Raw genomic sequence first — 22,405 nt, forward strand, 5'->3', positions numbered from 1 at the left:
ATAAGTCCCCCATTAGTTTGAAAGCCGAGTTCTTAGAAAACCGAACACCGGTTGGGTGAATCATCTTGGATAATGTTTTGATTTATTACAGTTACTTGCTTATTCATATAGTTTCAGTTGAACTGGCATTTGAATGCATATGCACATACAGATATCTTTCATTGTCAGTCTTTTTTGTGGGGATCTTACGACATCTAATACTTGGCCAATTGCCATAAACAGCAAATATCACAGAGTCGGGGTTGTAAGAAGGCTGAATCCAGGGATCCACCGGCTGCTTATCGGTTAGTCGGCGGACTTTTGCATTTCATTAACGATGATCATGTCGCAGGTGACTACCGGTGGAATGGCAGAGGGTGTCAGGGGCGGAGGCGGTGAGGTTGGAGCACCCAGTTCGCCGGCCTTGTTGCTGAACGGTATTACAAACACGCTCGTCTTGGCCGCATGCTGCATCTTAATCACCGTATCGTAGCTGGGAGGTGCGAATTCACTGTAAGATGGCGAGGGCGTGGGTGGTGCCCTCAGACCCTCCGTGGATTGTCCTCCGGCGGGACGACGCCTCATGTCACGGCACCGGCGATCCGAACAGGCCATCAGCATGAAGAAGGCCGCCAGGGCCAAAAATGTAGCCACATACCACACGATCGTGATCACATCCATCGCTGTCTGGGATAGTTCGTTGGGCGACTCGACGACAGCTGAAAGTATTTAGTATTAATTAGTTGTAATTAATCGTGAGTATCATAGAGATCAAGTTCCAGCCAACCCATAGACAAAGACCACGTTATGTTTTAATTCGATTTTAAAAACCAGACGTTCAATGGAAATCCCTAGAATGCCTAGAATTTCATCAACAATTATTTCATCCCAGTACCAAAGTTTATTGTCCGAACATCAGGTTATCACATACTGTGTTTGTGCTTCTAGTCACGAATTGTGGGTCTGTGCTATAAACTTTATGACGAAACTACTCGAATCGTATTACTGTCGCGTCATCGAACTACGCTAATGGCTAAAATGGCCTATTGATAGGGGCTAACCCCAGTTGTGGGCACCGTAATTAGACGGGAGTAGTGGTTGATTTGCGGTTTCAAGGGTCCGGTAAAATTGAGATATTACCAGTAGGCGGAGGGCTATGAGATTACGAAACAAAGATCATCTGAAAGCAGTTCAAAACATTCTTGAACTTTGCTAGGCGTGTTTACACTGCTTTGTGGGAGGGTAGAACCAAAGTCTAGCAATGTTTTATTCTTTATTTGAGTCTATATTTTTTGCCTAAGATAAATTAAATGAAGGAGTTTACTAACCCCTTTAAAGTGATAAATATCTATTGGAAAATACAGTTATCTTATCTCAAAAATATTTTTACATATCATATTATTAATTATAACTGCGTCACTAAATATTTATAATTTATTTAAATATCCAAGTGTTATCTTTAGAAAATTTTATCAGTATAAACCACTTCAATATACTATTTAATATAGATAAGATTCTACAAATACGGTTTAGATTGTTTTTATATTTAACAATAAATAAATGACTGTTGTTAAACCAACGCCCAAAGGTCATCTTCTTTTTTTGGAAATGAAGGCATTACTCATACAATAAAGTTGATTTTATCAGTTTCCTGAGCTACTTTGATTTTATCACTTGCATAGCATGACTTATCAAATTTAAATTGGTTTATAAATTCATTTTTCGTTGCAAAATTCGATAGCCGAATTTTTGAATTTTTAAGGTGCGATCGACTCTATTCTTTTTACCTCTTTAAGATTTGTTTTTTGATAAGCCATAGGCACACATAATCACTATTTTTAGATACAACGGTATTTACTTTTAGGAATCTCAAAGACTTTCTATTTGGTGGTAAATTGGATTTAGTGGTAACTTGTCTTGATTTTTGGCCCTCATTAACTCCCTTTCAGATACTCACTGTTTTTGTAGACAATTATCCGGGTGTTGTTCGAGATGGTGTCGGGAAACAAGTCCACTTCGGTGGTTCCGTTGGCGGAGGTTAGGTTGTAGGGCAGCTGGCGCGAGGACTCGTTGAGAACGTTCTCCAAACTGAAGAGATAGGACTGGCCGTGTACGCAGCACGAGCTGGCGATGATTACTGAAAGGGAATAAAAAAGCCACGCCGAACCAAACCAAACCGCATCGAGTTGATTCGAATCGAAAAGGAACGGAACGGAGCGGACGAGGGGTATTAGCGATATTATATGGTATCAGGAAATCAAGACAGAGCGGTTGGGGTGGTGAGCTCACTGATAGCTTATCACCGCCATTCTGGGGCGTGCGAACGAATGGATCTTCTTTCAGGTGGGAGCGATCAAGACAAACATCTTCATCGGCGACTGATAACGTATCTAAATATAACCACTGCCAGGGGCGTTCCCCTCGTAAATGTATCGCTTAATAAGCTCAGCCAATAGGGCGGTTAAGTTTACCGCCAAAGCCACTTGACGATAAGACCACGAAATGACGACCCGATGTCTGAGGTGGATTTCGGGATATCTCCAGCCCTGATATGGATAGAGAATATCTCTAGTCGCAGCAACTAGTGGGGTAGGTATTAGCCTTACTAAGTACGTACATATGTCTGTATAAGTTCCCTATCTATGGTTTGCAAAATATTTTGACGCTCCCACATCAAAACACAAACACCATAAAAGCCTGTTAAGCTGCCGCCAATAAAGCAATGCTTTGTCGCTATCTCATTTAAAAGACCTTTCAATGAGTTGGCAACCAAGTTTGCACACTTCTTTGGCGGCGACCATATTTCGCCATCGAAGGTGCGTACTTCTTCAGGAACGGATGGATGTATGGATGTCTAAATGGGCACACGGCACACCATCTTTGGTTTTTTTAGACCAAGTATCTTTACAACGTCTGTCAATAATTACTTGATGGCAGACTCGTTTCGCTATCAATTTCACCACGAATGTGATGAAATTTCGGTCGGTCGAAATTGTTGACCTAGGTTGGGAATGTGACGAGTCTCGTCGATGAGAGACAGCTGGTCATTGCCGTAAACGCTTTTTTATTGTCAGTCCAGGGGAAAAGTTGCGCAACAGATTATCAGATATCTCATACGCCCCGGTGTCTAGCCAAAAGTGGAATATTTAAAAGATAGGAAAGTTGAATGAATAGAATCTGGAGTTTATTTTAATCACTTTATCTTTCTTTGGAGAAGTCATCCGAAATAGTCATGTAGGAAACCCACTCCCGAGGAAAATTAGTTAAATGGAATCTTTGTGCCAACTTCTGATAAAAATCAGACTCATCTAGACAAGATGGTCATGCGAAAACACCTGTGCCATTAATGGAATCTTTCTGTTAGTCCAACGCAAATATTTTCCATGCTGATAAGGCATCTCAAGATTTATCTGAAAATGTTATCAAGTAATTTACAAGAAACCCTGCTCCACTTTTGCACGCACTGAAAACTAGATTAAATCATTTGATATATGGTTTCTAAAAATACCTGGCCATAGCTAATGTTGGGTGCGGGCTTCTGGGGGAATTGTTTCCAGTTAACAGTGGATACATTGTGCGGGTGGGTTCGGTTATTTATAGAGTGTCGAGTTAATACTGATAAGGTGGCAGTAAAAAAACGCATGCAAACACCAGCAGAAAGCCATGGAAATGCCAAACAAAACAAGCAAGGTGGAAGTGGAAAAACAAGCAACCACAACAAAATATTAGCAATTAAATTCTAATTAGCTACTAATGGCAAAACGTGCTAGAGTCAACGTCAGCAATTCCAGTGGGGCGCGTGGTGTGAGTGGTGCGGTGGTGCGGAGGCACCTGTGCAAACCAAACAGCTGGATATGGTCGATTTATACATGTGCCTACCGGAATTACAGATAAACGAACTCCATTTGCCTTGAACCGGCGGCTTTCTACTTAAGAAATCGGAATTTGGGAATTTCCGTGATTTGTTGCCATTACCCTCCCAAGTTGGGTGGTTCAGTTGAGAGTAGTAGTGCGCCGCCCCATTTATTAACGTCATTTGTCATTAGCATTTGGGGCCTGACAGCGACTTAAGTTTAACCGGTTTCCGTAATTTGCGGGAAAATTACAAATCGAGATATCTCAGGCCCCCCTAGAAACCACCCGACATCGCACTTTAGTGAAATGTCACCAAAACGAGAGGCTTTAACTTTGATTCCCTCGGATGATATTTATGGGGCGATCACATGTTACCGGCTCTGGTTCTCGAATCTTATCTAACGGGATTAGCAGATGACGGGATCGTAAAGACATCGTTAACTTGTTTACGGTGTCTGGATGAAGGCCCAAAATGATATGGTCTTGACGCCAGAACTTTCTCAAACAGACGCCTTAAGTTATTATGGTTATTGGTACTAGCACTGATAAGACTAGTGGGGGATTTTCGGGTGCCAAAGTTTAATGATATTAAGGATAAAACATAATTTTTAAGAGCTCTTAAAATCAGAATAAATATATTTCCTATCAGTTTTACCTCTATAACAAAACTAGTTACTAATTTTTCACTAAGCCTCCTTTGTGAATTTAGCGGAGAACCGATAAATCATATTAGAACATCTAATGATCTTTATGAGGTTTTAATAATCACTGATATTTCCTGTTTCGTTCAAAGTTTGCTTATAACGACCAGTTCTATGAGATAGATTTGCCACACTTTAAAAATACCTCCTCCATATAAATGCGGTTCCATAGACCCATTCAAACATTCCCTGCTCAATGAGTTACCCGGTATGTTTATTCACAGTATAATTACTTCCAATCACCTAGGGTTTGCGGAGGTTCACGTTCACATAATTAGCATATGCTTGTTCGAGACTTGTTTATTGCCGCCTTTATATATCTACACTCTGCATATATAGATACAATATCTGTGCATATAGCCGGAGAAGGCCTGTCTCACAAACTCGACTCACCTATCATAATTAGCAGCATTGTCTGGATCCGGCTGTACTCCATGGCGTTGATATTCAGGTAACTGGGACTGGTTGTTTGTTTTTTGATTCACACACTTGTCGGCTTGAATTGCAATCAATAAATTTCCATAAATCGTTCACTTCACCGAGAACTGAGAATTGCACCGGGCAATTGGATGCGGAGACGGGCTTTAACTGGGATGCGGACTGTCCGCCGAATCGAATCGATCTTTCAGCTTCGACTGTGTGTCGCAGACTGAGCGAGTCGCTCGATTTGCCCACAGCTTTTAGCCGGAGCTGCTCTTTCTGGCTGTGGTTGTGGTTTCGTTTCTGCCAGTTGCCAGCGTCTTTGTGTGGCCCCCCCTGCGTATGAGTCACGCGCTCTCCGGCGGGCGAGAAAGTAACTCCAGCGGTTGGTGAGATTGGTTAGAGCAACGTATCTAATTGTTGGCCAAAACATCAAACAATTCGCTTGAGAGGCGGAGGTGCCACCGCAAAACCATTGAATGATTAGAAGTGGGTTCGGTTCTGGGCCTGTGGCCACGATGGTTTTTTACAAACGCACACAGAAGACCATAATATTAGCTCAACTTTACAATGAATCATAGAGTTCCCAAAATATTTACTATCATCAATGCAGAGGATTTCCCGTTATTAACGGAAATGCAGAAAAAATATACATTTCTATATTCATAACTCCATAAATAGCTTTCAAAAGAGCAACTTTCTGAACTCAAAGGTTAGGTTAAATCAAATATTTATTGTTATTCCTTGATTTATTGATGTTTGCTTGTATATCAATGGAAATTCTAAATATTGATCTTCTCAGATCCAAAATAATCATCTTTCTTGATGCGCAGTTTATGCAAAATATCATTTAAATTATCAATATGATAAAGCATTGACAATAGGTCGCAGATAACAGATAAGTGATAAGAACAACAGCGAGTTTATATGTTGGTGTTATATTTTCTCTCTTCATGTGTTAATTTCATACATACCCACTTAAATTTAAAACAGTCCCCTCTTTAACTTACATATCGGCCGAAGTACAAGCCGCACCTTTATCTGAAGACCCTTAGTTACCGTTTGTTTTAAAAATACATTTTCGGGGAGCCAGCTCCACTGCGAAAGTGGATCAAAGAAGTCACTTTGATTAGTTTATTTTTGGGCGTGAACTCACACCTACACGCCCCATTCTGAGGTGATAATTCGCTGTCCGAATTTCGAGATTCGACCATTCGAAGCGTCAGAAGAAGATAGAGAGAAACTGCTAGGATCCCCAAGGGGTCTTCGACTCTGGATGATTGATGGTTCGGTGATTCGCTGGTCAAACTCCTTATCAGGGTGCTTGACACGAATTAAGGCCGAACTATAAGCCGCAGAGAGATTTGAGTTCGACCCTGAACTTGATGAATAGATCGATGGATCGATCGATCGTGTGGCTCTTTTGTGTGCGTGTTATAATTGGCACCTGGGCGTTATATATAGAGATACATCCATGGAGCGGCTACCGGTTGCCAAGAGGACTGCACATTCGCTAATTGATTCGCGTACTGCGACTCCAAGGCAATTGGACAATTGTGGGCCGACATTGAACGGGGGCACAGATTGGCCGGCAAATTGTCTCGCAGCCACGATGGCAATAACCAGTTTGGTCAATTGCGCCGAGTCAACGACCAGTCGACCCCAGCACGTGCCACATCCACCACCACGATCCCGCGATGAGTGCGTTGGTAACAAAGGAAAATCTAAGTTTGTGCCGTAAGCCAGAAACGGATTAGCCCACGGTTGACGCAGTGGCAGAGACACCTTTCCTCCAGTCGTGACCAACTGTCGATTTCTGGGCAGATGATTGGGTTGCTTGTCCGACTGGTTATTGGATAAGGCACGTGTGCTGATTCACGATGTGTGTCACCATGTGATGAAACCCCAAACACCAAAACTTGGGACGGTGAGGGTGAGGTGATTCCCGTCCGCACTTTCGATACGCTCTGCTGAGATTTAGTTGGTTTATTTATCAGTTAATATACGTATTTGAGTGAGTTGCGTGTGTATACATATGAGTTAATTGGCTTAAGACCTACTGACCACCACTCCGATCTTTCAGTTACATTGCAGTTACATGTTTTGGAGTAAATACTGTAGTTCGTACATAATCTTGTGAGCGTGTGTGCCTACATATAATACTCTGGATTGAACAATTGACACTTTCGGCCAGCACACAACAAGGACATCTACAAGCGCGTGGTATTCTATGCGTACAAATACATAACATATATCTTTGCAGTACAGAAACAGGTACAACTATGTGGAATGCTCTGCCAAGGAGGTCCTGGCTGGCCCTTGGAATATTTACGCTAGCTAATACAGAGACTAGTACTGTGTGGCTTTTGCTTTTGCTTATAAATAATTGCTGCCTAGGTAAATAATTGATATAATTTCATCGAGTACGATAATACCAGTGAGATTTCATCAGTGAGTAAACAATTTGCGTCGCCAAAAGGCGGATTCAACAGTTACAAATACTAAAATAATACAGAGAGTTGAAGAACATAAAACTTAAATATATACATCAGTAAAACTGGAAAATTCCAAGGAGAGTATTCTCGGATTTGGTTCGAAGTGAACACATCGACAAGGGTGATGTTTGATCGCTAACGCTGATCACAAAACATAAAATCAGTCCTAACATATTTACATGGAATGCTGATCTGTTCAGATAGAGATACAATTACCTAATAGGACTAATACAACAAGTGTGCGGTACCAAGTACTTGCTGATCTGGCACAAAGCGGAGCGACATCAGCCGCGGATCTTTATCTTTCCGGGAAGAGGGACTCGTAGCTGGGCGGTAGATCCTTGGGCGTGGCCGGCTGTTGTTGCTGCTGGGAATCGTGCTCATGCAGAACGCTATCATCGTACTGCACCGTTGGTGGCAGCTCAATGGTGGGCACATCCGACTGGAAAATGGGAACGGAAATCAGTTGTGGTTCTAGGCATTGTTCAGGACAACCTGTACTCACTCTAACTCGTCGCTGGTTGAAGCGGGCTGCGGAGGCCTCGTGCGCCCGCTGCTGCACTGTTATGCAGTTCCAGTACTTCCAGCAGATCCACACACAGAAGCCCACGCCCAGCATGGTGAAGATGAGCGACGTGAGCGCCGAGATGGCCACATTGGCCGTATCGATCTCCTCCGGCACGATGGCGTCGTGGAAGCAGGTGCCCTCGTCCCGGCACGGATACAGGCAGTTGGTGATGTTGTCCCGCACAAAGTGGCGCGAGATGCACGAGTACTGGTCGCCGGGATCGCAGAGGAAGTCCCCGTTGAACTGGCACTCGGAGTGGGCCGTTAGTACCATGCGAAGCTCCAGCGGGTCACCCAGTATGTGGCGCGTTCGATCAATGAAGATGTGCACGTTGACCTCGCGGTCGCGCTGGTCAAAGATCAAACGTCCAGCGGGGCCGTCAATGGAGATATCATTGCAGATGCGCTCGCTGGGCGATCGGTTGCCACTACTGAACTGGATGTAGTCGATGCACTCCTTGGACACGGGATCGCGTCGGAACTTGAGCCGTGTGATGATGGTGTAGATGCCGCGCGGGGGTCGATCGCTGGTCAGCACCCGGAACTGGCAGTCGTACTTGATCTTGTTGGCCGCATGGCCTTGGGGCAGTGTCAGATTCCACATCTGGGTCACGATCGCTCCGGAGGTGTCCTCGAACTCCAGCCGCACCGTGGGATCGCCCCGAAAGGGCTTGGCCAGTGTGTAGAAAAGTTTGTCCGAGCACATGTTGTCCTGGAGGCGAACTGGCCAGGGGAAGAGGAGCACCCAGTTAGTAACTTTCGCTGCGGAGTATTGAGACACCACTATGACTACTCACCGTTCTTATAGGCAGTGGCTGAGGCCACCAAAATGGCCAGTGGCCAGAGTGCCCCAATGCAGCATTTGCCCATCATCTTGTCCCGCGCCCACACGTCCTGCGTGTATCCTTGCTGTTCCGACGCGACTGTGTGCAGCTAGAATCCCAATAACTGCATTTGTTTGTTGTTTTGGTTTTTGTTTCACTAATTTAACCAAATTGTGTTTATTGCTAATCAGAGTGGCCGCACCGTTAACTATAGAAAATACCACCAGGCCATAAAATAAATACCATTTTCCTTTCAAGAAATATGACCTAAATACGGATAATCTAAATTATAATTTCAAACTATAAATCGCTATTTAAATAAGTGTAAGATGTTATTCGTATTGATACAATTTATTTTTGAATTATTCTATTGCTTACTTCATATAAATCTAAGAAATTGTGTATATGCTCTAAAATTAAACAGCCCTTTTTCATAAGTTGCACCATTCTTACATTTAAAATTAATTTCCAATACTCTTTGTATTTTTTTCTCATTTGTTACGCGGCTAATTTTACTAGAAAAGCAGAGCGTTCTCTATCAAAAAAGTGATTAATATGAAATCTACCAGTATATACCATCATTAGGTCGATTTGCTGATATCAAAGTTTGCCCATCGCTAGTAATGCAGTTAGCGAATACACCCTCCTGGTAAAGCGGATACACACGCCTACAGTTTGAGAAATACTGAACACCTTGGCGGTAAAGGTTGGAAACTATTGCGAGTTTGAAAATAAAATGAGGAAATTCGCAATTTCGAGCTATTTATTAATATTTAAATTAAAATAGTCAAATATCTGGAAACACTCAGGTTTAGCGAACTAACTTTTTTATTTCAATAATTAATTTTTTATGGAAAATGTTTGATTTGGGTGGCCGGAAATTATAATAATCTTTTAAAAAACGAATGTTTTTGTCTGGGTTTCCAAGAGGCGAAAGGCGTGAGAATTAAGTTTTGATATAAGCTTGGATCATAAGAATGTCGGTCGTAGTTTATGACCTTTTTGGCTCATATTTTGCGTAATATCTTAATTTCTCACGATTTGAACCCTGAAAAACACAGAATCTACGGAATAACGGAAGGATATTTCGCGAAAAAACTTATTAGTAATGGACTGTGGTCCCAGTCTTGAGTGCCTCTTATCTATGCAGAAAAACGTATGGATAATTGCCGTTGTGGAGGAACCCTTATCTCAGAAAGTATATTTATTATTAAAGTTTTAATTATTAAATAATAATAATTTATAAAATAATAATAATTTATAATATAATAATAACTTTTAATACTATAGACTTGTGAATGATATTGCTCTGCTGAGTCTAAGCCGGAAAATGGTCTTTAAAGGTAAAGTTGATAATATTTTAAAATAACTTTAACAAATTTTAATTTTACCATTATAAGTTTGTATTTATTTATATAATTGAAATTGCTTTCGGAAGATCATATTCATCCCTTTTATTTGCCCCTGACCACGCATTTTTCTACTTTGTGAAGAACTTCTGAAATTAAATAAGCTTAAACATAAGAAAAAGAAAACAAATGTATAAAACATTTCTAATAAAATAAAATTAAACTATTTTGATCTAAATCAATTTTAAACACCAAGATGTTGTGATAAACCTGTTGTTACAATGCTAAAAATGAACTCGAACCCAAAAATTAGTTTAAAACAAATAGTTAATATGGAATTTAAGTTTTTTAATATTTATTTTTAAATTTAACCAAGTTTGATGGTGCTAGTAACTCTGGTTTTAGGTCTCCTATTTTAAAAAAACTTATTAGTAATGGACTGTGGTCCCAGTCTTGAGTGGCTCTTATCTATGCAGAAAAACGTATGGATAATTGCCGTTGTGGAGGAACCCTTATCTCAGAAAGTATATTTATTATTAAAGTTTTAATTATTAAATAATAATAATTTATAAAATAATAATAATTTATAATATAATAATAACTTTTAATACTATAGACTTGTGAATGATATTGCTCTGCTGAGTCTAAGCCGGAAAATGGTCTTTAAAGGTAAAGTTGATAATATTTTAAAATAACTTTAACAAATTTTAATTTTACCATTATAAGTTTGTATTTATTTATATAATTGAAATTGCTTTCGGAAGATCATATTCATCCCTTTTATTTGCCCCTGACCACGCATTTTTCTACTTTGTGAAGAACTTCTGAAATTAAATAAGCTTAAACATAAGAAAAAGAAAACAAATGTATAAAACATTTCTAATAAAATAAAATTAAACTATTTTGATTTAAATCAATTTTAAACACCAAGATGTTGTGATAAATCTGTTGTTACAATGCTAAAAATGAACTCGAACCCAAAAATTAGTTTAAAACAAATAGTTAATATGGAATTTAAGTTTTTTAATATTTATTTTTAAATTTAACAAAGTTTGATGGTGCTAGTAACTCTGGTTTTAGGTCTCCTATTTTAATATACTCCAATTAAAAAAATGTTAAAAAAGAACAATAACTTCGATACGGACTGAAATCCATTATTTCTATTTTTAGTATCTAAGCACTTAGAAAGTATACTGTCATTATATCATTAATGACAATACAGTTCTAAATAATTATACACTTCTAATTCTCACTTCCACCACCTGATCAATGACAATATCCATTCAGCTCTCGCGCCTTCCGTTTATTAGAATAATTGTGGAGCCGATGACGTAGTTTGCGGCTAGGCTAGGAAATTCGATGTCAAATTACGGTTATGTAAGCCCAGTTTTGTGGTAAAATAGTTCAGGAACGCACATTCAGCGATGATCCGCTGACGAACGTGGTTGGGTGGTGAATAATACTCTACATCCATGTCGACAGACAGAGCGTCTAAAACAGCAGAAAGATCAGTCTACTTTGTGCTCTTCATCGACTAAAAGATAGCCTACCCCAACCACAGAAAACGTGTGCTAACTAGACTGCAGATTATACCCCTCGGAACCCCCGATCCGCGAATTATAGTGCCGATGGCGATTTGCAATTACGCTGAATTACTGATTTACCCACTTGACGATCCGAGATGAGTGTGCGCGTTCGCAGTCTCCGCTCGCAGGAATAATAATTACAAAACAAATAAATAAAAAGTTCAATTAAACGCTAAAAAATCACTTAATCATTGTGAACGAAATCGAGTGATCAAATGGAAGCACCATGGGCCTTTAAAAATCAGATAACTGGCGTACTTCAAAGAGTAAACAAGGGAAGTATCCACGAGTAAAACAGTTTACTTCCTCTGAAGAAGTCAGAAAGTTCCAATTCAAACCGATTTTAACTGAGTTCAACTATATACTTTGTTTTTTTTTGTGACTGCAACCGGTTTTTCTGTGGAATCTTAATAATTTCTCTATAACTTAGAGGGTTTTAGTTATAACATATAACTTATATCGTGAAGTGAAAAGAAAAGGAGCTAATTATAATGCAAAACCAAAATGAATTAACAAAATATAGATCTAACAATACCAACAGAGTTCGTTAAAAAGAAGTATAATTACCCTTATTTTGAAAATAAGTAAAGTTAAATCTTTTCCATAGACCAATTACGTGTTCATTATATTTGTAAATAAAGTGCAACTTGGCCATATATTTTGCAGATAAGCAAAATAACTGTTGCAATTGCTTAAATACTTGAACCAACTATCAATTTGTGACTTTGCTTTACTACCTATAATGCAATTTCCGCAATTATTCATTCCAACTTGAAACTAAATTAGTGAAATGGAACTTTTGGTCTTGTCAATCGGATGGACAGGATAGTAATGTGGCAACCATTTAACAAGGCAAACTAGGCACTCTTAATGGGCCACGCCCACTTTTGGGGATGCAGGCGGCGGGGAGGGCGTTCAATCAACCAACTTCTTCTTCGATAAGCAACAGTTTGCTGCAATTTAAGTTACACTTTGCCACCTGTCGGATGCCTCCGACCGCCGACCCCGAGGAGGATACTCTGCCGAAGTATCCTTCGGCCCGACATCCTGCCGACGACAAATTGACGCCCGCCTGCGCATCCAGCGTATAAAAGGACGAATCCGGCCGCAGGATTCATCTGTTGGCCCAAAGGAGCGGCGCGCGTCTCTCAAATCGGACGCATGGAAGCCAGAAAAATTTAAAATTTGTGTAGTGCCGTGGAAATTATTTAAAGTGTTTAGTGCAAAGTATGTGTGGCAACTGAAAAAGTAAATTTTTTTCAAGTTTAAGTCAAAAAGTAAGTCCACTAAATAATTTACAGTCCTAAAAGTGTTTTGATATATTCTTTATGCATTTGGGTTAATATTATTTTACACTCATTTTATTTACCCCTTTATATTTGAATTTTACTGGATTTTACTTGGCTTTAGGAAAATTCTACAGACCGTATTTCAATTTAATACAGACCTTTCTTAAAATTATATTTATGTTTAACTTTATGTTAAAAGACATTTTAATAATAAAAAAAAATAAACAAATTTTAAACTAAAATAAAAGACTTCTGTAAAGATTTTAAAAAGTTAAATTTTGTATTAATTTTTTGCTTAATTCAACATTTATGAAAGTTTATTTAATTTTAAAAGCTTGATTATTTCTTTATTCGATATTTAATATTTAGATATTAATTTAAACACAATGTATAAAATTCCTTAGTTTTTAGCTCTAAATTAAAATAATATTGAAGCTTGAAGTTTAATAATGGTGGAGAAATGTTTTTCATTCAAATCAGTATAAAGTTTGTATAGATTATTTTTACTTCTATGTGGAAAAAGTGAAATATGAATTAAACTTTTCAAAATATTTGCATTTGTTAATTGTGAGGCATCTGGAGAACAAACTTTCATTGTTTTCACACCTCTAAGTGTCTTTTGATTGTTTTGAATTTTGCTTTCCGGGAATGTATATTTTGCCATTGTCTTATCATTTGGGAATTCCGTCGGCACATGTGCCCGACATTCTATATCTTTATCTGCTGTTTAACTTCGCGTGTGGGCCACAATTAAATTGTAATTAAAAAGTCGTACAAAGAAAGGGGTTTGATGCCCCTGAATAAAATGAAGGTTGCTCTTGTTTTCATTTGGAATTCATTTAGCTAAGTGAGATTCGTTAAGCATACGCCACGTTGTGCAATTTAAAATTGAATGGACAGGGTAACTCAAGGACAAACCTTTAAATTTAGGACCGAAAACTACTTTATTTCACGACATTGACATTAAAACGATTTTCGTGGCCATTACTGCAGTTAAAGGGTTTCAAAATTCCGTAGACCTGTGGTCAGCGGCATTTTATTATTTTGCATGCCAACAAATCTGTTAATTTTAATGCCTCCCCTGGGCGTGAATAATGGTTAAGTGCCCCATTTAATGCGATTGTTTAACTTCGGTTCCAGTAATTTGCCAGTCGATTCAGCGAGGCCAGCATGTGAAAAACCGTGGGAAAAATGCAATTTTCACGACCACAGCGCTAAACGGGCTGGAAAAGCGGACTGCGGAAAAGCAAGGGACTGCAGGTGGTAAAACGGACGTGGAAAGCCGCAAATAGAGGCGCAGATTTCGCTTTTTCTGGCCCCGGACTGAGTTCAGATCCAGATTTCGGCTGGCTAAGCTCGTGCCGCGATCGGCGTACACTGCCACGCCTCCAGGCACCACGCCCCCGCCCCTCAAACGCCCACTCGACCGCAAGATGGACCGCAGCGGCAGCTCCGATTTCGGAGGAGCAGCTGCCACGACGGGCCGCTCGAATCCCGCTCCCTGGAGCGACGACAAGGAGTCGCCGAACAACGAGGACGACTCCAACGAGGACGACGGCGACCACACAACGCCCGCCAAAGTCACCGATCCGCTGGCCCCGAAATTGGCCAACAATGAGGTGAGTTTTCCGGGCCGGAATTGATCCATTTTTGGTGATTAATAAATAAGTGAATGAGTAATAAAGTAATTTGAAACGATTCATATTTACTAAGCCCCTTAAGTTTTCAAATAAAAATTTTACTCAAACAGCAACAACAATATTTTGTAAGCCAATTACTAACATTTTTAAGAACTTTCATGTAAAAACGGTCTAACAATAAGGACCCTTTTTTCAAAGATAGTTTGTTTTAATTTTTGTTTAAGTGGTACCATCAGAGCGGGAAAAGTTATATCTTCATAAGGAATTTATTCAGATATATTTTGAGTATCTATAGATCCTATATCTTTTGAATCTAGACAATTTTTAGACATTTATTTGTATTCGAAATATCATTATATCAGTGCCAATTTATTTCTTACGGCATCCATAAAGTTTTTAATTTTTTAACCCTATTTATACCTGTTACATTTAGAGTAACCTCGTCGAAAGTATGTAACTGGTAGAAGAAAGCGTTTCCGATCCCGAAAATTATATACAGTCTTGATCAGGATCACTAGCCGAGTTTATCTAGCCATGTCCGTCTATCTGTATGAACGTTGTGATCTTGGAAACTATAAAAAGATACAATATTGGCATAAGGCATGCAGATTCTAGGGATTTCTGCGCAGCGCAAGATTGTTGCAGCAAATAGACCACTCCTGCGCCCACAAACCCAAAAAAAACTGATATTAACCTTAAGTAAAACTCTTTCATTTTATTTTTGGAGCCCTAATTTAATCTCCGACTTTGTAATGCTTTCTACCCAATTTTATATAGCGCATTTTGGTTGTGTCCGTGACGGAAAGAACTCGGGAGACCTGGGGACAGAAGGCCGAGTTCCTGTTGGCCGTGATTGGCTTCGCAGTTGATTTGGGGAACGTTTGGAGATTTCCGTACATTTGCTACCAGAATGGAGGAGGTGCCTTCCTGGTTCCCTACTGCCTGTTCCTCATCTTCGGCGGTCTCCCCCTGTTTTACATGGAACTGGCGTTGGGTCAGTTTCATCGGTGCGGCTGCCTCAGCATTTGGAAGCGCATCTGTCCGGCCCTAAAAGGTGTGTATAAAAATGAAGTCTCCATCTATAATAACTGCCCTCCAGCAATGGCATTAAAAAAGTCCTGTAAGCCATAAAAAAATTGCCTACAAATAAATATAAATGAGCCCAAGGCTTGGGTATATCACACAAGATTTAATGGCAATTTAAATGAATTACAAATATTGAGTTTTAGTAGCAGAACACAAAAAACGTGATTGCATATTGAAATCTATAAACGCGTTCAATATTTGCGCAGGGATTCAACCTGAGGCTCTGCCAGTTTGTAATGAGAAGTTAAGTATACGCTGCGAAATTCATATAGAACATAAGCTCGTGTGTTGTTGATGTCTGATATTTTACGCTCGGCCGAGCATTATTGTCTCAGCCAGATTCCGAGGACACCCGCACTTGTTGGCCACAGAACCGCACAAAGGACCAAAGTTTCCTTTTCCAGAGGGGGGATGTTCAAAAAAGGGAAGCCATTGTGTGTGTGCCGGCGACATTATCAAGCAGTGAAACGGATAAGAGTCACCAGATTTGTTGCAACAATTAACGACTCATTCAAGCGGAACGCACAAGGCCCAAATCAGCAGGACCTCCATCCGGGCCAAAGGCCCTAATTAAATTGTCCTCAAATTGATTTACACCAGCGTTGAAAAGACAGCCACTGGAGGGGAAGTCCCATTCAAAGTTTTGCATATCGAGTTGATAATTCCATTAAGTGACAAACAAAATGCATGGGCTGTTGCTGTAGCTCCTCCACTGGATTTGCTCAAACTTTTGCCAAGTCACTTGGTCTAGGCCAAATCCCACTCCATGGGGTTTTTCCGACTCCCCCATTTTCCGCCTCGTAAAAAGTCCAAGAGCAAACACCACTTTGTGGCAGTCATCATTTGCTCAACAAGTGTTTGCTTTGGCAAACCTTTTGCCAAGCGACTCGAAATGAAAAGAAAAGCCGGAAAGCAGGGCGAGTGGAAAACTTAGAGGAGGCAAAATCACGTGACGTGTCTTATTGGCCTCATAAGTAAGCGGGCGGAAAATCGGAGGGTGGATTGCACAAAAGATGAAACCTGCGAATTGTCACGCGGGAATATTCCAATTTCTCTGTCTATTCTCCTTTGGCCGTTTTCAATCAGAGATATTGGAATTCCCAGACCCAGTTAAGCTGGCTTTTAAGAGCTACCTGTTGATTTTCATGTTTGCAGCCTTGTATCGTGAGCAATTAAGAATATTAATGGGGACTTAAGGATTGTTTGAGGTATTTTGTTGAACTTTTGATCTAAGTATTAACCTTAATATATTATTAAGATTAAAGCAACAACGCATATTCTTATATATTTTTCTCATTATAAAAACAAATCGAAATACTATTTTAGGTACTTAAGAATTTATTTCTAAACGACTCTACCACAAAACCCTTCAAACTTCCAGGTGTTGGCTATGCGATCTGCCTGATCGACATATACATGGGAATGTACTATAACACTATTATTGGATGGGCGGTGTACTATCTCTTCGCCTCGTTCACATCCAAGTTGCCCTGGACGTCCTGCGACAATCCTTGGAACACAGAGAACTGCATGCAGGTTACCAGTCAGAACTTTAGTGAATTTTCCACCTCACCAGCCAAGGAGTTCTTCGAGTGGGTACCACGTAAATATATATCTGAAAAGATCATATCCTTAAGCGACTGATTTGCAGGCGAAGGGTTCTCGAGAGCTACAAGGGCAATGGGCTGGATTTCATGGGTCCGGTGAAGCCAACTCTGGCACTTTGTGTCTTCGGGGTCTTTGTACTGGTGTATTTCTCCCTTTGGAAGGGAGTGCGGAGTGCCGGAAAGGTGGTCTGGGTCACAGCCCTGGCTCCCTATGTGGTGCTGATCATTCTACTGGTAAGGGGCGTTTCCCTGCCCGGCGCAGACGAGGGCATCAAGTATTACCTAACCCCCGAGTGGCACAAGCTCAAGAACTCCAAAGTTTGGATCGACGCCGCATCGCAGATATTCTTCTCTTTGGGCCCGGGATTCGGAACATTGCTAGCCCTCTCCAGCTACAACAAGTTTAACAACAATTGCTATCGGGATGCCCTCATTACGAGCAGCATCAACTGCCTGACCAGTTTTTTGGCCGGCTTCGTCATCTTCTCCGTTTTGGGGTGAGTTTGCAATTGCTACTGGAGTTACTCTAAAAGTCAAAATTTTAGGTATTCTAAAATAATATTTGTAAAGTTTTAGCTTATTAAATTTACAAGTAGTTTAATGTGTCGTAAATACGTAAATAAGTATTTACAATAGAAAAGGTTTTTTATTAAATATATGCCATTTTCGGGAACTACATCTCCATCTTCGTATTCTGAATTATATATTTTTAAATCTTCATATTCTGAATTATAATTTTCTAAAATTTAAATCAACGTCAAGGTAAAGTAGTATTTAACAATAAAATATTTGGTTTTTAGCTTTCTTTTTGCAAAATTATCTTAATAAAATAAATAAGATGCAATAACTCTTTGGAATAACACTCGTTAAGATAAGAAAGAACTTCATAAATCAACTTTATAACTTGAGACTAAATATTTTTGTGTGATTTGATTTATCCCTTTATAGGTACATGGCCTACGTGCAAAAGACCTCCATCGACAAAGTAGGCTTGGAGGGTCCCGGGCTGGTATTCATCGTCTATCCAGAGGCCATTGCCACGATGAGTGGTTCGGTGTTCTGGAGCATTATCTTCTTCCTAATGCTGATCACCCTGGGACTGGATAGTACCTTTGGCGGATTGGAGGCGATGATTACGGCGCTGTGCGATGAATATCCGCGAGTGATTGGCCGGCGACGGGAGCTGTTCGTCCTGCTGCTCCTGGCCTTCATCTTCCTGTGCGCCCTGCCCACGATGACCTACGTGAGTACTCCAAGAGCTGTGATTCGGTTAATTAACTCCTAAGCACGCCTAATGCATATGCATGCATGTCCAACTGAACCATTTAACGCTCCATCTGGCTGATAGCAACCCTTGTTCTTGTTTAAATATGCCAGCTAGGAGTCGATGGATTGCCGTGTTAAGTGCTTTTTATCGTCCGCCAGTTAATCTCCACACACTCACCCCTTCCTCTCCTGCATTTTTATCACCTGTCAAGAGCAGTGGGCTTGTTTGCCTTCAACCTGGTCAAACAACCACCAACTCCTGCAGCAACATCCATAGACACAGCCACAGTCAAGTTCTTCCTCCCGCCACTTTATCTGATTACATTTGAAATTGTAATTTGCTGCCTTCTTTATTCCTGCCTGTCCTAGTCACTTGGCCACTTGGAGTGACCAGTATCGGTCAAGGGATCAAGCTATTCAATAGCCCAGCCCACAGCCATTAATCAGTGCCAGTTAGGAGGAGGTACATTTTAGGGGTGACCGCAAGTTATGATAGGGTTTGTCAGTTCATATCAAGGATCTTCTTCAAAAATATATAGGGAAAGATAAGAAACAATATTTAACAATGACTATAAATATTAGTTAATATTGTTTTTAAGCATGGGAAATATTATCTGGTTTTAAAAATCACATTTATTTTAGGGTGGAGTGGTGCTGGTCAATTTCCTGAATGTCTACGGACCCGGATTGGCCATTCTTTTTGTGGTTTTCGTTGAGGCAGCCGGAGTGTTTTGGTTTTACGGAGTAGATCGCTTCAGCTCGGATGTGGAACAGATGCTGGGCAGCAAGCCGGGTCTGTTCTGGCGGATCTGCTGGACCTACATTAGTCCCGTATTCCTGCTGGTAAATAAAAGAAAAACTGTTTAAATTCAGTAAATGATAACGATATCCTCGCAGACCATCTTCATATTCTCCATCATGGGCTACAAGGAGATGCTCGGCGAGGAGTACTACTACCCGGACTGGAGCTACCAGGTGGGCTGGGCGGTCACCTGCTCCTCGGTGCTGTGCATCCCCTTGTACATCATCTACAAGTTCTTCTTCGCCTCGAAGGGAGGATGCCGGCAGAGACTGCAGGAGTCCTTCCAGCCGGAGGAAAGCTGCGGATCGGTGGTGCCCGGCCAGCAGGGCACCTCGGTGTGACATGATCACGCCCAGGTCCACCTCAACATCCGCACCAGCAGCATGAGCATCAAGATCTACAACCTCAACTGCAGCAGCAACAGCAACAGCTTGTCACCAACAACCTCAGGGGTCGTCGAAGGGAGGAGCTGCCTTGCAGCCTTCCACTCAAACAATCTCAACACCTGTAATTACGCCTGCCCGCCGGAGGATCAGAGCAGGAGCCGCAACCAGCATCAGTATCAGCATCAGCATCGGATCAGCAGCGATATCATTAGTACTAGTCTTAGACAGTCGAATAGCCATAGTTTAAGCCTCTGCTCTGTGCAGAGCAATCCCATGATGAACAACAGGATCCCACTTGCTGCCGAGGACAATAACTGCTCGCTGAGACTCAGCAGCTGCCAGCCGCTCAAGTTCCCGCTGGCCAGCGAGTGGCTGGTCTAAGGAAAGCCTCTAATCCACCGCACCACAAGGGAGTCCTGCAAAGCAGCCATTTTGCAGCACTCCCCGTGCACAATATATAATTAGCGAAAAGGGAGGAACGAGGAACTCAACGTTTAATCTAGTTTGATTGCTTTGCAAGCACATAGTGAACCTAAGTATTCTAGTTGTCCAGCCATCAATGGTGTTAGTAATGGAACCCTAGCCTTAGTTCGTAAGCGTTAACTAGCTCAGCTGTAAGTCAAGTGAAATTTGGTAAAATGCTTTCTAAGTAATAACTGCTCTAGGATAGAGAGCGCCCTGTACAATGCATTACTCGACAGTTTTCCCGCGCGTAGGAAAGGCAATCGTAAAACAGCCATTTACATTGCTTTTCCGGCGCGCTTAATTTGTTTTTAAATATAATTTCGGTTTTACGAAATAAGAAAACAAAAACCTGCGCTGGTTTCATTGAAGTGGAAAAGGCAACGAGCTGGTGATCTGAGGGAAAGGGACAAAAATTCCCTCAAGCAAACAATCAGAGTATTTAAATTATTTAATTTTTAATTACATAAACTTGCCGTTAGTTAGTTACGCGTAGCTGGCGAAATAATAAAGGGGGAGCTTGATTTCATGGGGACAATGAACGATGAATGGTAGCAATGTTTGATTCTCTGAGGCCACTGCACACCCTCGCTGGGTAATTTGGAGATGTTGTTCCAGTTGCTGGACGCCACAAGAAGCAGCGGCTAATCCTGCGGCCCCTGCTTCTTTCGCTTGCGACGGGGCTTGCGCTTCTTCTTTCGCTCCTATTTGCGCGAACCCTTGCCGCCTTCGTCCTTGCCCTTGTCGGCCTTCTCTTCCGTCTTCTTGCCGTCCTTGTCCTTGGTCTCCTTGTTGTCCTTGTCCTTGCTCTCCTTGTTCTTCTCCTTGGCCTCCTTGCTGTCGCTCTTGCCCTCCTCGGCATCGCGGTTCGCCAGCTTGTTGTTGATCAGGTTGTGCAGGGCAATGATCGAGCGCACCATGGAAGCCAGGTAGACGACCAGCATCTGGTCGTTGGTCTTCACGTACATGGTGCCCGTGAACTGGTCGTTGGTGATGTCGGGCAGCAGGTTGAAGATGTCTTGCAGCTGGTAGACAATCTGGTGGTTGATGGGCATCTTGCTGTCGCCGACGCGCTGCAGATACTGCTTGATGTCGCGCAGTTGGGCATTCAGTCCCTTCAGACCCATTAGCTGGTTGGTGATCTTCTGCGAGAGGCTGCCCACGGTGGTGTCCTTGATGTCGCGCAACAGATGCTCCACGCCTACCTCTTCCGCCTCCTCAGCGCCAATCTCGCTGGGCACATGCTCGAAAGTTTTGCTGGTCGGGGAACCATCGTCGTGGACCTCCTCCACGGATATGTACGCCTCCGTGGGCAGACCCAGATCCTTGGGCTTGGCATCGATGATGACCAGCACGGAGTTGGGACAGTAACGGCGGACCAGCTCGTTGATGGCGATGTCGTTTTGGTGGAGCTTGGGCCCTGTGTGATACCAGCCCACAACACGTTCCCTGGCGTTCACCTTCTTGAACATGCCGTACATGTTCTCCAGGTAGTCGTGGTCCAGGAACCACACCGACTTGTCCTTGTCGTCCTCGTCGAAGGGAACTGTTTAAAAGGGGAGCACCACCTGGTTTATAGGGCATGTTTTTAGATGTTTAAGGTGCAATACTAACCCGCAAAGCTGTTGGACACATCGAGGACTCCCTTGGAGCGCCAGCAGCCCAAAAGGACGCCCACCACGCGCTTCTGGTTGCCGATCTTTCCCATCCGATTGAAGTGGTCCACCACGGACAGCAACACCAATGGATGCACTATCACTTTGTTTACGCTCACCTCCGCCGACGGCATGTTTGTGCTTTCTAGGGGTTTTCGGTTCGGATTTTACTGTGACGTCTGCACCGCTTGCTATGTGCCAGGCTTCTCTGTTTTTCAAGGGGGTTCTCTTCCTGAGACTCCTGTATTTCGCGAATTTACCTGCAATTTGCGGCAAAAAACTCAGGGCGAAATGACAAGCAGAAACGATTTGAAGAGTGACCGCAGATCTATCGACATTAATACCGTCCGGCTCTTAGAAAAATACTATACAGCAGTATAAAAATACTTTATTTTTATTGATGCAAATATACCAAAAGTATACGGAAAATGGTCAC

The 22,405-nt window shown here is 41.7% G+C and overlaps 4 protein-coding genes across 5 annotated transcripts; 1 reads left to right on the top strand and 3 right to left on the bottom strand.

The window, feature by feature from the left end:
- Positions 1-56: 56 nt before the first annotated feature.
- Positions 57-5,194, bottom strand: LOC108010319 (uncharacterized). Its single transcript, XM_017075219.4, has 3 exons — positions 4,929-5,194; positions 1,937-2,116; positions 57-698 (listed from the first exon to the last, which is right to left on the bottom strand). The coding sequence occupies exons 1-3, from the start codon at positions 4,969-4,971 to the stop codon at positions 286-288; spliced, it is 636 nt and encodes a 211-aa protein (XP_016930708.3). The 5' UTR covers positions 4,972-5,194; the 3' UTR covers positions 57-285.
- Positions 5,195-6,926: 1,732 nt separating this feature from the next.
- On the bottom strand, positions 6,927-9,055 carry LOC108008345 (uncharacterized). Its single transcript, XM_017072172.4, has 3 exons — positions 8,815-9,055; positions 7,956-8,740; positions 6,927-7,892 (listed from the first exon to the last, which is right to left on the bottom strand). Exons 1-3 carry the CDS (start codon positions 8,888-8,890, stop codon positions 7,749-7,751), a joined length of 1,005 nt encoding a protein of 334 aa, XP_016927661.1. The 5' UTR covers positions 8,891-9,055; the 3' UTR covers positions 6,927-7,748.
- Positions 9,056-12,423: 3,368 nt separating this feature from the next.
- SerT (Serotonin transporter) lies at positions 12,424-20,665 on the top strand. Of its 2 annotated transcripts, none has more exons than XM_017074558.4 (8): positions 12,424-13,053; positions 14,206-14,684; positions 15,483-15,759; positions 17,173-17,383; positions 17,443-17,895; positions 18,347-18,641; positions 19,307-19,507; positions 19,562-20,665. In XM_017074558.4, exons 2-8 carry the CDS (start codon positions 14,499-14,501, stop codon positions 19,805-19,807), a joined length of 1,869 nt encoding a protein of 622 aa, XP_016930047.1. In that variant the 5' UTR covers positions 12,424-13,053; positions 14,206-14,498; the 3' UTR covers positions 19,808-20,665. The 2 variants fall into 2 exon arrangements, with proteins under 2 accessions (XP_016930047.1, XP_065719305.1); XM_065863233.2 differs by lacking the exon at positions 12,424-13,053 and adding an exon at positions 15,139-15,404 and having other exon boundaries at positions 14,543-14,684.
- A 90-nt stretch (positions 20,666-20,755) lies between these two features.
- Positions 20,756-22,284, bottom strand: Rpn8 (regulatory particle non-ATPase 8). The gene is made up of 2 exons (XM_017074559.4): positions 21,929-22,284; positions 20,756-21,860 (listed from the first exon to the last, which is right to left on the bottom strand). The coding sequence occupies exons 1-2, from the start codon at positions 22,101-22,103 to the stop codon at positions 21,019-21,021; spliced, it is 1,017 nt and encodes a 338-aa protein (XP_016930048.1). The 5' UTR covers positions 22,104-22,284; the 3' UTR covers positions 20,756-21,018.
- Between the last annotated feature and the right edge of the window lie 121 nt (positions 22,285-22,405).

This window comes from Drosophila suzukii, chromosome 2R (assembly GCF_043229965.1).
Source record: "Drosophila suzukii chromosome 2R, CBGP_Dsuzu_IsoJpt1.0, whole genome shotgun sequence".
Classification (NCBI taxonomy): Eukaryota; Metazoa; Arthropoda; class Insecta; order Diptera; family Drosophilidae; genus Drosophila; species Drosophila suzukii.